Below are 13,867 nucleotides of genomic sequence, written 5' to 3' on the forward strand. Positions count from 1 at the left end.
AAATGCAGTAAACAGGCTCTAGATGTGTTCTAAATACAGTTCCTAATACAGATATCAAGTTTAGAAAGCTGGAAAATGCCAAAAAGTAGGCAGCAATGCAGAAATCTTAACAAATAATCTGAAGAAAAATACTTAAAATCTCAAAAGTGGCTCCTTTCTTCTCTCAGCGTTTTCTCCTCTTGGTGGGAAGTCTGAAAGAAGAGAAAATGGCCAATAAAATTACAGTTTCTAGGCAGTAACCACTCCCACAGGGCAGGCAGGCTGTTAAGTGTTTACCACTGCCACTGATGAACACAGAGACTTCCCTTTAGCCCAAGCAAACAATGGCCTCCAAGAAACGTACAAACAGTTCAGAACAGCAAATCTGTAACTGAACTTTTTTTAATTTCAGGGAAAAATTTTTTTGTTTTGTTTTGTTTCAAGATTGCAGAGATACACAAGTAGCAACAAGTTAGAACAGTGCAATAAATGACCCCACAATTGAGTGCTGGGCCAGAGACAGGTAAAATGCAAGTTTTAAGAAAAAAACAATTTTAAAATAAGTGCAACACAGGAAATGCAGTAAACAGGCTGTAGATGTGTTCTAAATACAGTTCCTAATACATATATTAAGTTTAGCAAGCTGGAAAATGCCACAAAGTAGGCGGCAATGCAGAAATCTTAACAAATAATCTGAAGAAAAATACTTTCTGAAGAAAAATACTATGTATGTATATATATATATATATATATATATATATATATATATACATAGTAGGCTAAACCACACAGAGATTATATTTCATATGAATACGTGCATTTAATTGAAAGCTTTGACACGCATCCAATAACTATTTCAGATCATGCGCCTATAACAGCTAGAATAAAATGCATGGTAATGAATTAGAAATGAGAGACTAGTGAGTTCCCACCTACCTGTTAAAAAGTGATGAATTTAAGAAATGGGTAGTGGAAATTATCCAAGATTTATTAAGGAACATAGATATTTCTTCAAACGTTATCGCTAGTGAGTGGGAAAAATGAAAGATGACATTAAAAATAGGAAGGAAATAAAAGAAAAGGAGGTATGGGTAAGAAGCAACAAGAATTATTTAGTGGGTTAAAGTATTGCACAAAATTATGGATTTCACAGAACAAGAAGACGTGCAATTTCATGGTGCTAAAGAGAAAATAAGGAGTTATCTGGATAATATGCATACGTTTAGAAAGAGCACAAAAGCTTTTAGCACAATGACTTATACAACAGAAAGTAGAAATTCCTTTTGACAAAGGGAGCCTATAACAAGAAAAATAACCAGAGATCCTGTAGAGGTAATGGACATCTTTCGGAAATGTATGAAAATTTCTATAAAGTAGAGGAATTTGGAAATCAAGAAAAAGTACAAATGGAAATATTTAATGAAGGCTTAGGTATATCTAGGTTAGCGGTATATGAGGCTCAACTATTAATAGTTAAGATAGGAGGACATGAGATAAAAAGGTGATGTATAATCAATCTGCAAGAAGGTCTCCAGAAATAAATAGTATTGCTGTAGAGGTATGGAAGCTGGGGGGCAGTAAGTAATAAAGATCTGGAAGGTTTTTGTTTAGCAATATTTGAAAAGGAATAATCAACATCCTGGAAGAAAGCTGTAGTGACTGCAATACCTAAAGATGGTAAAAACTCATCAGATCCAGCTTCATATAGGCCCATTTCAAATTAAATTATAATTATAAGGTGTTTTTGTCTATAATAGCTAAAAGAATGGCAAATGTCTTTTCAGAATTGATAGATATGGATTTATGTGGTTTTCTCAAGAGAAGGCAAACATTTGACAACATTAATAGAACAATAATAATTTAGAGGAAAGCCGAATGTAAGAAAATACTGCTGTCATTGGTGGGCCTTGAAGCAGAGAAAGCATTCAACAGAGTAAGCTGGTATTTTATGAGTAGGGCAATGGAAGCATTTGCATTCCCTAATGCAATAATAAGGTTAAATAGGATTATATATGAGGGATCGGAGGCAAAACATTTAAGTGGGAGGGTACCTCTCTGATAAGTTGTGTTTGAACAGATGATCTAGGTAGGGTTGCCCTCTTTCCCCTTTGTTATTTGTGTTACATTTAGAACCATTGCCAAAGAAAAGAAGCGACTCTGAAATTAAATGATATAATTGGTATGGTAATCAAAAAAGTTGGCTTTATTTGGAGACAATATTATTTTGTACCAGATAGAACTCGAAAAGGACCTCTCTGTATTGTGAAACATTCTGAAGAGTTTCAAGTCTTTTCAGGATAAAAAAAATGAATGAAAACAAAACAAAGGCTATAGCTGTAAACTATGTCCTCACACGACTTGGTTCAATAATTCCCATATTTGTGAGGATGTGATAAAATGAAATATTTAGGATCATGATTTAAAAGGATTCTGTTATGCAGCTAAGGATATGTGAGAAGAGACTAAACAAAAAAAAGTAGAAAAACTAAGAAAGTAGAAGCTCTTTATTTATGGATATGGATATCAAGATGCAAGTAGGATTTTTTTATCACTTTAGTTTCGTAGTTATGGACAGTAATTAACAAAGAGTTGAAGGATTTAATCTGAGAGGGGAAGAGGGCAAATGTCAAGTGGGATAATTTGATCCTTCCTGTAGAACAAGGTGGTTTAGGATTACCTGATTTGAATGGATATTTTGTAACTCACAGTTAAGGGTCATACATATAGCACAAGCAGAAATCTATAATTCAAAGTAGAAAGTGATGATGATGAAGCAGGGGAGAATTCAAGAAATAAGGAGAGGGTAGGATTTTGGATGTAGATCCTTGAGGAAAATAACGACAGCCATGCAGAATATTACATTCAGAAAGTAGTAGAAAGTATCCTAAGAACTAAGCCAATAAGAGAATGGAGAAATGAAATTCTGATGACAGGGATGACTGCCATTGGGGGTACAAAGAATAGGTAAGATGTGACTGCAATTTATTTTAGAAAACTGGCAAAGGAACCAAGGTATTTAGAGAAAATAACTAGAGACAGAAAAGTAATAAAGTGAGAGAAGGCCAAGAAGACATTGGGACTGCAGGCTAGAAAATGTCTTCCCTATCTGGGATTGATATCAGAATATAGGCAAAGAGAAAGGGATAAGGGAATCCTAAATGAAAGACCCTCTCTGGTAGAATTTTTAGTTGAATATAGAACAGAACCTGATTTTAAAAAATTAATTAGTAGGGCTCATAAAATATTGCATGATAACTATAGGAATCAATCAGTAAAGGACAGAAAAGATTGAAAAGAGAGAGTAGATAAGCAATTCACAGTGAAACAATGGGAGGACATATGTATGATTCCCAAATATGGTTTTGCTTTGGAACTGTTTGCATAGCCATTTTATACTCTAAAAAGACTCCAAAGATATTTCCTCAGGTAGATGGGAAATTGTGTGGTGGGCAAGAAAGCAATAACTGTGAGCATGTGTTTTAGGAGTATAATGAATTTCGTATAATGAATTGGCAGACTTAAAATTTTCCTGCAGAGTACTCTATACGAAATATCAGGTGAGCAAATGAGTGTAACCAAGGAAATTATTTTTTTTGAGCTGGGACACAGGATCTGAATTGTCTCAACATAATAAGGCCTTTTTAAGTTTAATTCTGGTGGCTGCCAAAAAAAAGTGATTATTAGAAAATGGAAAATCAAAGACTAAATCAAATGTATTTCAAGCTGTGAATATTGTAACAAAAGAGAAAAGAACTAGAAGTGGGACCTTTAGTAATGGGTAGAAGCAAAGTACATAGAAAACAAAATTACGGGAACAATATGCAGAATAATATTTTGTAGGTAGAGTGAGGTTTAAGGGAAGGCGTAATTTGACCAATTTAAGTAATGTTGGATTGACGATAATTGTATAAGAGAATGAATATATGTGACGTATAATGCTTGTAACTATGAACATGTTAACATGGCTTTTCATTTATATAAATATATGTTTGCATATGCCTTAAATGTTAATTTAATAAAGGTGTTAAAAAATATAAGACCTTTAGAATGAAACCCAATTATTAGAGCCAAATGTGTACATTCCACATGCATCAAACATGCAGTAGTGCACTGATCACAAAGGACCAATTTAAGGATCAGCTCTGGTGAACAGAAGTAGACGATGCAGAGAAAAACAGAGACAGCAATTAAACATCAGTTTGAAAAAAAAAACACACTTAAGTACACCAGAAACTTTATACACTATGTACAAGAAACAAACACTTTGAAAAGGCATCTTGATGTAAATCTCAATAGTCTGTGCTGATTTAAGTGGGCTAACAGCATTAAATTCATTCCTGGCATGGGATTTTCATGCATATTTTTTAGTTTTGACCCACAGAGTTTGTAGCAAGAGACTAAAATGTTCATTTTCTATTCTGCTAGACAACAAACTTAGTGACTTGTAATATATAAACCACAGTTATGATTGCCACCTTTGAAAGAGTCAAAAACCTGACAAAAGCACTGCCCTTTGTTACAATTATTTCTGTAAGTAAATGTGCATTGTTTCTATTTCAAAGTTAATCATGTTATCAACACCTTTGAAGAAAACAGTAGATGATATAATAAATGTAACATATGGGCATTATAAAAACATATATACATTAAAATATATTTTATAATATTCTTACTGTTTTGGCAACTGGTATGCTACATAAGCAATGAGGGCTAAAAAATCATAATGAGGAGATGAGAACAGGAAGAAAAATTAACAACATTTGTACACTGTTTTCTGCAATATGTCCTTTACAATATTCCTCAATCCATTTTTTTATTTTTTACAGCATTACTTTTACTAGTGTGTGTGTGTGTGTGTGTGTGTGTGTGTGTGTGTGTGTGTGTGTCAGAGAACTAAAACTGCGCCATGGAGGACAGATCCAATTATTTTACTTTTATATGCAAGAAAGTTTAAACTTTCATGCTTTGTGTACTTTTATTGGGATGCAACATATAGATTTAGAAATGGTTTCTTGTGGCATCAAGGGAATGCTAGGAGCAACCAGTGCAATTACTAATTACATTATTTGAAGTACAAAATCAGGACTCACCTAATTTGGCACCCCTTCCCCAGAAATGGTGCAAATCTGAAGGATGTATATACACCCAGGGCAGATTTGACAAAATCCTTAAGGTAATGGGGGAGTCATTCATAAAGCCAAAATTTAAAAACTTACTACAAGGTCACTGCAAATAGCCAATGCCAAAGGGGAGTCATTCAGAAAGACAAAATACACAACACAAATGACAATACCTCTTAGCTGCTATAGGGTTGCCACCTGTCCCACTTTGCAAGGGACAGTCCCTCTTTGGGCAGTTATGTCCCGACAAAAAATTGTAAAAATGGCAAATATCTTGAGATTTTAGGACAAAATTATTTCCTATATTTTATGTAATAGTTGCATAAAACAGTTATTCTGTATCTAAAATGCCTAAATGTTATAAGAAACAGAATAAGCAACTAAAATGCTACAAGAATAAGCTTTTATTTAGGCAAAAAAGTTAAATTCTATCCTTTGTACAGACCGTGGGTATGTGTCGGCCTGTAAAATCTGATGTTTGTACCAAAAATGTCCCACTATGGCCATTTGAAAAGGTGGCAACCCTAAGCTGTTATGACTTTGGCATAGCATTATGATTTTGGTCTTCATAGTTACCCTTGCTCCTCATGATGTCAGACTTATTTATAATTACATACCTTAATAAAAAAACTAAACTAAGCCTATATAAAGTTTTCTTATCACTACCTATATAGGATCTAGTATCTGTTATGAAAAATAAGAAAGGACTCCTCTTTTTAACCATCTGTTATGATTTTGAAATGTCAGTGCTATGATTTTTAATAATCAGATATTGAGAGGTATATGCACACAATAGCAATAGTAACTACAAGTAACCAATGTCATAGATTCCTTTGATCAGTCTGTTTGCTAAGGGTCACATTTCACAATTCTCAAGTATGTCAGTTAAAATGAACAAAATACTATTTTGAGCACATAATTTAGCTGTAAATAGAAACTACAGTGATTTTTTTATCAGCCTGTCTAATAATGGTCACTTTTTTTACACCTCCCAAAATAAGAGTTAAAGCAAACTAAGGGACAAGTTACATTTACTAAAAAAATAGCCAATGCCAAGGAAATTCGAGTTTTGAACTACCGTACAGTGCAGCTGGGCGACGTTTATATTTTGCTCACACTTTAGAAATATTCTGTATGAACTGAGAGTCAGAGTTTTGCATTTTAGATAAAAAGATCAAATGTCTGTTAGTAGTCCTGCGTTACTGGCTTGCGCTACAATTAATGAGATCTAGTACCGCAAACATTGTCAACCGCATACAAATTCCATTCCATTTACTCCTGGATGATGCTCAAACTGGATTTAGGGCGTTACAGAGGTGTGGTCACAACTGGTAGGCGGAGAGGGGGAAAAAATGTAGTAAAATCTACGCAAGCGTAAATTGTCACACGCCCAGCATAGGGGAGTATCGAGAGTGAAAAATGTGCGGCTTTTTGAATGGAAGCCAAATATGTGGAGTCTGCAGCTGGAACCTCCTCCTTTCCTCTCCGTCAAGGCCTGCGGATCCGCCCCAGTGTTAGACTGTACTCGGTGGTCGGATAATCAGCTGTCAGTTGCTAAGTAGGCTTTATCTCTTGTTTTTGGGAGAACACTTAGGCAGCATTCCCGGTCTGTTTATGAACCCGGAGTTTTAGCCCTCTGTTATTATGTTTCGGCGGATTTTACAGCGGGTGAGTAATGCTTCACATGGAGTTACTATGACAGTGGTCTGGCACATAAATATTACTTCCTTGTGTCCGCGCTGTATTTGTAACCCATGCTCTCATACTGCTTTCCCGCAGGCCCTATATAGCTTAGGCCTTTTGTTGTCACGATTAGTATAATAAGTAACAAGACTCTGCAGCAGTGAATGCCTGATAGTTTAGAGTGACAGTCATTTAGCCTAATCAGAGACGTTTATGGGAAATAGTACCGTCTTGCGTAGGGGGTGTGCTTGTATATGGGTGGGTGGGGGGTTGTGATTCTGAGTTACTGTTTGAGTTGTTGAGTTTGTGATTTTTGTGCCCCCCACAAAAACTGTTGGTAATGTTTAATAAACATTTTGTCATTTTTTTTTGGTGGAGGATGAAATAGGCATGAATGTGTGGCGATGTAAGTTGTTGGTAATAAAGTTAGTACTTCGGTTAAGTGCCAGGGCTTCATTTGGTATGTAATGTACAAGTGTAATAACAATTGAATAACTGGTTGAAGGAGCTTTTCTAAATGAGTCAGGCTCATCTGCATTCAAAGGGAAAATAACGTCAGCCTTTTATTAAATCACTGGTTTTGTAGTCGGAAAAAGTCCGTATGCTAGCTTATATGACTTGCCCAGGGATACTGCTGCAATTAATTTATGTAATTATCTCATCTCTGAAGAATTAAGTAAAGCATTTTAAATAAAAACTTGTTTGTTGCCACTAAGTAGTGTTAAAAAGACTTGTTTTCCTGAAGCATCCCAACCGTAGTCAATCCACAGTATGAAAAATAAAACTTAATTTTATTGTTTCTTTAGGTGTTTGTGTCATGTCATCCAGTAATTTGACCTAATGCTGTCTGGACTCAAGACATGGTCAGGATACAGCAAAATGCAGAGACCCACAGTAACACTGAAAGTTTTGTGTAATGATTCAGCAGAATTGGCAAGAATAAATCCAAACACTTGGTGGAATAGATAAGGCACCAGGTGCCGCAGAGGTGATCTGGGCTCACTCTGGAGAGCTAGACTGTAGGAGGCTAGAGTTATTTAATGCTAGCTGACCTTTTTGGTGTGGAAACCATCACTGCTGGAATGTCCTGTCATGGAAGTAAAGGGCTAACCTCAGGTCAGCAGGGGTGGAGTGCACATCAGCATACCTGTCGACCTTTTAACTTGAGAAGTCTGGAGAAAGGCAAAAGTTATGGGGAGCAAATTCTCAAAAATAGGGACAGATTTTAAATACTGCTCTTACTTAGAAAGTTGCTAAAATAATAAGTTTTGCAGTGACATGCATCTTGTGAAGGATTATATACATATTTGCAGCAGTATATCATAAAAGTTCTGATCCCAGCCTTGGATATTGGTTGCAGTATTGATGCCCCGATCCCTACAAGGGGAGCATCGAGTGAGATATCCTGTGGATGGATGACACTCACCATCAGTTGGTGGGAAATTTCTGAGGAGAAACTGGGAAGAAAAAGCAGCTTGAGACTTTGGGGTGTTTTTGTGCTCCCCCTAAAAAAAATCATGCAGTGTTAAAAAAAATCTTGGTGGTTCAGTAATGCTAAAATGGATCAACCTGCCCCTGTTGGTTTTGTTTGATAGGCTGTTTCATAGACATTACCTGCTACTGAATTTGGGAGGGAAATGCAGCAGTAAAAGATGCAAGCTTGCAAGAAACACAGTTTATTTAGGCAAAACAGGACTAATACTACAGTTGCAAATGTTACCTACTTTTTATTTAATTGTTGTGTATAATTTACAATGGGTAGCATTGTCGCCTTGCAGCAAGCGGTTCTCCAGTTCGATTCTTGGCTGGGGTGCCTTTTGTGTGGAGTCTACATGTCCTCCCTGTGGTCACGTGGGTTTCCTCCAGGTGCTCCGGTTTCCTCCCACATCCCAAAGACATGCTGCAGGTGGATTGGACACTCTAAACTGGCCCTAGGTTTGAATGCGTTTGTGTGTGTGCCTTCCGTGGAAGGTTGGGCGACGGGTTGGCAACTCGACACTGTAAAACTCCACTGCCAATCATGAGCGGACAGGTGATCCGCTGTGGCGACCCCTAACCGGGAAAAGCCGAAAGAAGAAGTTGTTTTGTGCATAATTTACATTGTGTAAACTAGAAAAAAAGTACTGTATGCAGTATATGTGCAGTATTGTGGCATTATAGATGGAGACCACAAATTTATGGATGTGGAAATATACAGTCATACAGATGTCTGGTGTTTTTGTGTTGAGTTGCTTTCTGACACTAAAAGTGGGTTTAGTTTTCTTGTTGAAAGATTCATCTTATTAATTTTGGTGACTGAGAGACTGTGTAAGTTGAACACATGGGTGAATTGGAACTGCTGGTCTCAGTGCTTGAATACGTTTGGACTTTGACTTTATTTTTACCAAAAAATGGCTGTTTACATTTACCACTGTTGATCATTTTCAGGTTAGGAGGGGAAGAATCCATTCCCCTAGTTTTTTGGGGGTTCCAGAGCAAGAAAACAAGTAATTTTTTGAGTATCAATTTTATTAGCATGTTTACAATAGAACATAACTACTGATCAGTTCAGCTAAGTTAGTCGTTATTAAATACAAACTCTACTTGTAGCTTCTCTTCTGTGTTTGGGAGATTAATATTTTTACTTTGGGAGGAGTTCCAGATATTGGTACATTTAGCAGACCATGTACAAGTTTAGTTAGTCGTGGAGTCTCAGTACAGTATCTGAGAACAGGGCTGTGATTATAGGGATTTTAAAACAGCTTTATTGTATTGTCAAGATCTGGCGTGTGTATACACACATATATTTGTGTGTATGTATGTATATGTGTATATATATATATATATATATAATTTCATAAGGACTGAGCTCAGAGATGTTATCCATACATATATGTATATATTTGCCAAAAAAACTCAGTTAAATATTGAAGAAATAGATTATATAATGCCCCTTTTGGCATGTATTTATCTAAACTTAGTAACACACCTCGAGAATTCTCAGGGATTCCTAATTAAAAAGAACGACTTTTTAACACTCTTGGTTTTCCAGAAAGACCAGCAGCCCACTCTTTGTACTTGGTCTTTTATATACTCCTCCACTGGGATCTAAGTTTAGTTTTTTGACCAATGAATAATCAGAACCTCCTTAACGTCTTACTCCTGTGCAGAACAATTGGTTATTCAAATATCCAGTTACAGTAACTACACCTTCTTCAACAGATGGTGTGATGCACTGAGATATGAATGTATCGCCTTCCTCTGGAACAAACACCCACAGTACATGTCAAGCAGAGTAGTACACTTGCAAGATAAGCGTAGATAATTGAATGGGAAGCTTTAAATCTGCCCTCCCCCAGTCTGTCATGTACTGCTCTCCTTGAGACCAGAAGGAATTTCTGAATATGGCTTACTGATGAATCTGGCAGTGGTCAGTAGATTGATTAGCTAGTACATATCTATGAACCTCTGATCTCTCTGCCATACCCGCCCATCTTGGACAGCCCTACACCATGTAGCCTATACCTTCAACTGAGACACACAAACCTCTTCGATTCGACAGTGTAATGGTCCAGAAGAAGCTTTTCTTTTATGGGGAAAAAAAAATCTGCCGACATCCAGGACTCATTTGACTTTACAAGAGACTTGACATCCTTTCTATCCGAATCCACCTCTGTCTTTTATGTTATTAAAATATCGTGAAAATAAGCAAAATACACATTTTTAATCAAACTCTTGTCATCCTCACTTACTAAAATTCCTTAATATCTTTACCTTCCTTTAGTCAAGTTCTCCTGTATAGAAGATACATTGACAATTTGTTTTTTGTTTGGAAAGGAAATAAAAATGATCTTCATACATTTATTAGTCATATTTCTAATAGTATCCCTTTCTTAAATTTTAAAATTTCTACCATAGGTAAAGTAGTGAATTTTCTAGACATACAGGTCACATTCAACTCCAACACTCTTTCTTGGACATCTTCTATTTTTAGGAAGAGCACATTCAGAAATAATTATTTACACTTTTCTAGTATACACCCTCATATTATGAAACATAACATGGTTCCCACTAATCTCTCTCCCTTATTAAATTTTTCGATTCCCACCAACACTGGAACTGATAGATGTTCCTCTTTCCCATCTGTAGAGAGTCTAATGCAATCAAAAAAGTAGTTTATAATAATTGGAGCATTTTGACCTCTAGTCAGGAAATCAATATGAAATTGGGTTCCAGACCTACTTTTGCTTACAAGAAAAATAAATCTCTACAATTAATGTTTGAGAATAGAGACCAGCCTTTTTTATTGTATCCAAAAATATCATTCAACATGTACAAGGCATGTTTGCTTGTAACAAATGTATTGTTTGTAAATGGATTATTACTGGAAACAGTTACACTTTTAAACACAACTATATGGTCAAATTTAATGGTCATTTTGACTGTAATTCCAATTTTGTGGTCTATGCTGCTATTTGTACAACTTGCTTCTCATTCGACATTGGTAAAACCATACGTAAACTTTCCACCAGAGTTAAAGAACACCTGGCAGCTATCAGAAATTGTGATCCTAGCAATGCTTTAGCTAAACATAGTAACACTTGCACCTTGTTTACAGGATTTAATTTCTTTGTTTTAGACCATGTACCATTATTTTTTGGAGACAAAAACACCTTACTGGAAGTTGAGTTGCACTGGCAGCTTCTGTTAAATGCTGAAGCCCCATCTGGTTTGAATGAACATATAAATATTAGATGTGCTTTAAAATGGAACCAATAATTATTATATTTTCTGTAGTTCTGTTTTCCTTTTACTTATTCATGAACTTCTGTACATTTATTGAATATTCCTGTCTTACTGTACTATAGAATTTACATATTTCTGAATGCTTGGCTTTCTATTGGTCTTGGAATTTTGATGTCATCATCTCTCTACAGTTGATGCTTATTTATTAACACATTATTTGTATTTTTAAACATTCTGAAGAAGTCCAGTACATTAAACCTGGATGAAAGTGCTAATTATTGGCTGTCAGACTTTTATTTGAATTTTTATTTTTATTTTATTTGTTTTCTTCTAGTTATTACGTTGAAGTTTATATATATATATATAATGTGTGTATTTCATAAGGACTGAGCTCAGAGATGTTATCCATAAAACATTAAATGAAAAAGACGTGTTATAATATTTTTTTTTACTTGTATATTATAGTAAACTAGATTAACCCAGGAACAAGTTTAAACACAGCCCATTGCTGCAGAAGCAAGGCAAGATCAATGGATCAAATGTTGTCTTATAGGGACAAATGAGTAGCACCTGTAAAGAATGTTCTGTCTACTTTATATATTAAAAACAGTTTAAGGCGCTGAAACTGTGTGGTTCTATGTTATGGAGCCTTGCTTTGCCTTATCATGAATGCTACATTTGTCTAAGCAGCCCTGAAGATATTTTGCCATTTAGCATTTGGGGGACTGCAGTGAGATCAACCTGATTGAATATGAATAGTTGAGTAGCAGTACAATCCTAAACTTTAACAAAAGTATTGTGAAAAGTAAAGGTAATATGTGACAGTTTTAAAACCTTAACTGAATGTTTTTGTGTGTGTGTGTATGCAAAATTTCAGTAAGTGAGGATGACAAGAGTTTGATTAAAAATGTGTATTTTGCTTATTTTCAATATATTTTAATAACATAAAAGACAGAGGTGGATTCGGACAGAAAGGATGTTAAGTCTCTTGTGAAGTCAAATGAGTCCTGGATGTTGGCAGTTTTTTTTTCCCATAAAAGAAAAGCTTCTTCTGGACCATTACACTGTCGAATCGAAGAGGTTTGTGTGTCTCAGTTGAAGGTATAGGCAACATGGTGTAGGGCTGTCCAAGATGGGCGGGTATGGCAGAGAGATCAGAGGTTCATAGATATGTACTAGCTAATCAATCTACTAACCATTGCCAAGACTCATCAGTAAGCCATATTCAGAAGTTCCTTCTGGTCTCAAGGAGAGCAGTACAGGACAGACTGGGGGAGGGCAGATTTAAAGCTTCCCATTCAGTTATCTACGCTTATCTTGCAAGTGTACTACTCTGCTTGACATGTACTGTGGGTGTTTGTTCCAGAGGCAGGCGATACATTCATATCTCAGTGTATCACACCATCTGTTGAAGAAGGTGTAGTTACTGCAACTGGATATTTGAATAACAAATTGTTCTGCACAGGAGTAAGACGTTAAGGAGGTTCTGATTATTCATTGGTCAAAAAACTAAACTTAGATCCCAGTGGAGGAGTATATAAAAGACCAAGTATAAAGAGTGGGCTGCTGGTCTTTCTGGAAAACCAAGAGTGTTAAAAAGTCATTGTTCTTTTTAATTAGGAATCCCTGAGAATTCTCGAGGTGTGTTACTAAGTTTAGATAAATGCATGCCAAAAGGGGCATTATATGCAGTAGTAGGTCTGATGAAGTATGTGAAAAGGAGAGTTAGTAGTTCTTTGGATCTACAGGAGATACTTTTGTAAATGCAATGAGCCAGATTGGCTTTGTGAGCTACTGTGGAGATAATGATGGTAAAGACAAATGATTATCAAGGGCCTAAATCCTTTGACAGTTTATTATTGGAGATATGTTTCACCTGTACGGTTTGATGCAGACATCTTTTGATTATCAAGAATAAGTATATTGCATTTTTTCATGTTTAGAGACTTTGTCCTTGCAACAATTGTTATCCTAGACTAATTCATGTTGGAATAACCGAGTCAATGGAAGATTAAATGACAACAACCAATTTACAGACATCTGCAGACGTGGATAATCCTATACCAGGAGTGTTGGTTTGAAGGTCTGAGGAATAGATGCTGGATAGGAGAGAGCACTGAGCCATATAGTGTACTACTGGTAATAACTTTTTACTTTCAGAGGTGGTATCTGTGACTGTAACCACATGGGTTCTGTAAGACAAGCCGTTAGCTATCCCGTGTAAGGATTTATGTTCAGATTTACAAGGGTTTAGTAAAGCAAGCAGTTAGCTGTCTTGTGCATATAAGGATTTATGTTTAGATTTACAAGTTTATCAGTAATGCTTGCATGAGGAATAGTGTCAAAGGCCTTAGTCAGGT

General features: G+C 35.9%; 1 protein-coding gene across 1 annotated transcript in view; it reads left to right on the forward strand.

Moving 5' to 3' along the window:
- Positions 1–6,471: 6,471 nt before the first annotated feature.
- Positions 6,472–13,867, forward strand: part of EEA1 (early endosome antigen 1) — a 1,728,461-nt gene continuing 1,721,065 nt past the window's right edge. Inside the window, exon 1 of the mRNA XM_044087190.1 lies at positions 6,472–6,767. Within this exon, the coding sequence (XP_043943125.1) occupies positions 6,744–6,767 (24 nt within the window). The 5' untranslated portion in view covers positions 6,472–6,743. The remainder of the gene's footprint in view (positions 6,768–13,867) is intronic.

This window comes from Protopterus annectens, chromosome 11.part0, assembly GCF_019279795.1.
Source record: "Protopterus annectens isolate FY-2018-M chromosome 11.part0, PAN1.0, whole genome shotgun sequence".
Classification (NCBI taxonomy): Eukaryota; Metazoa; Chordata; order Ceratodontiformes; family Protopteridae; genus Protopterus; species Protopterus annectens.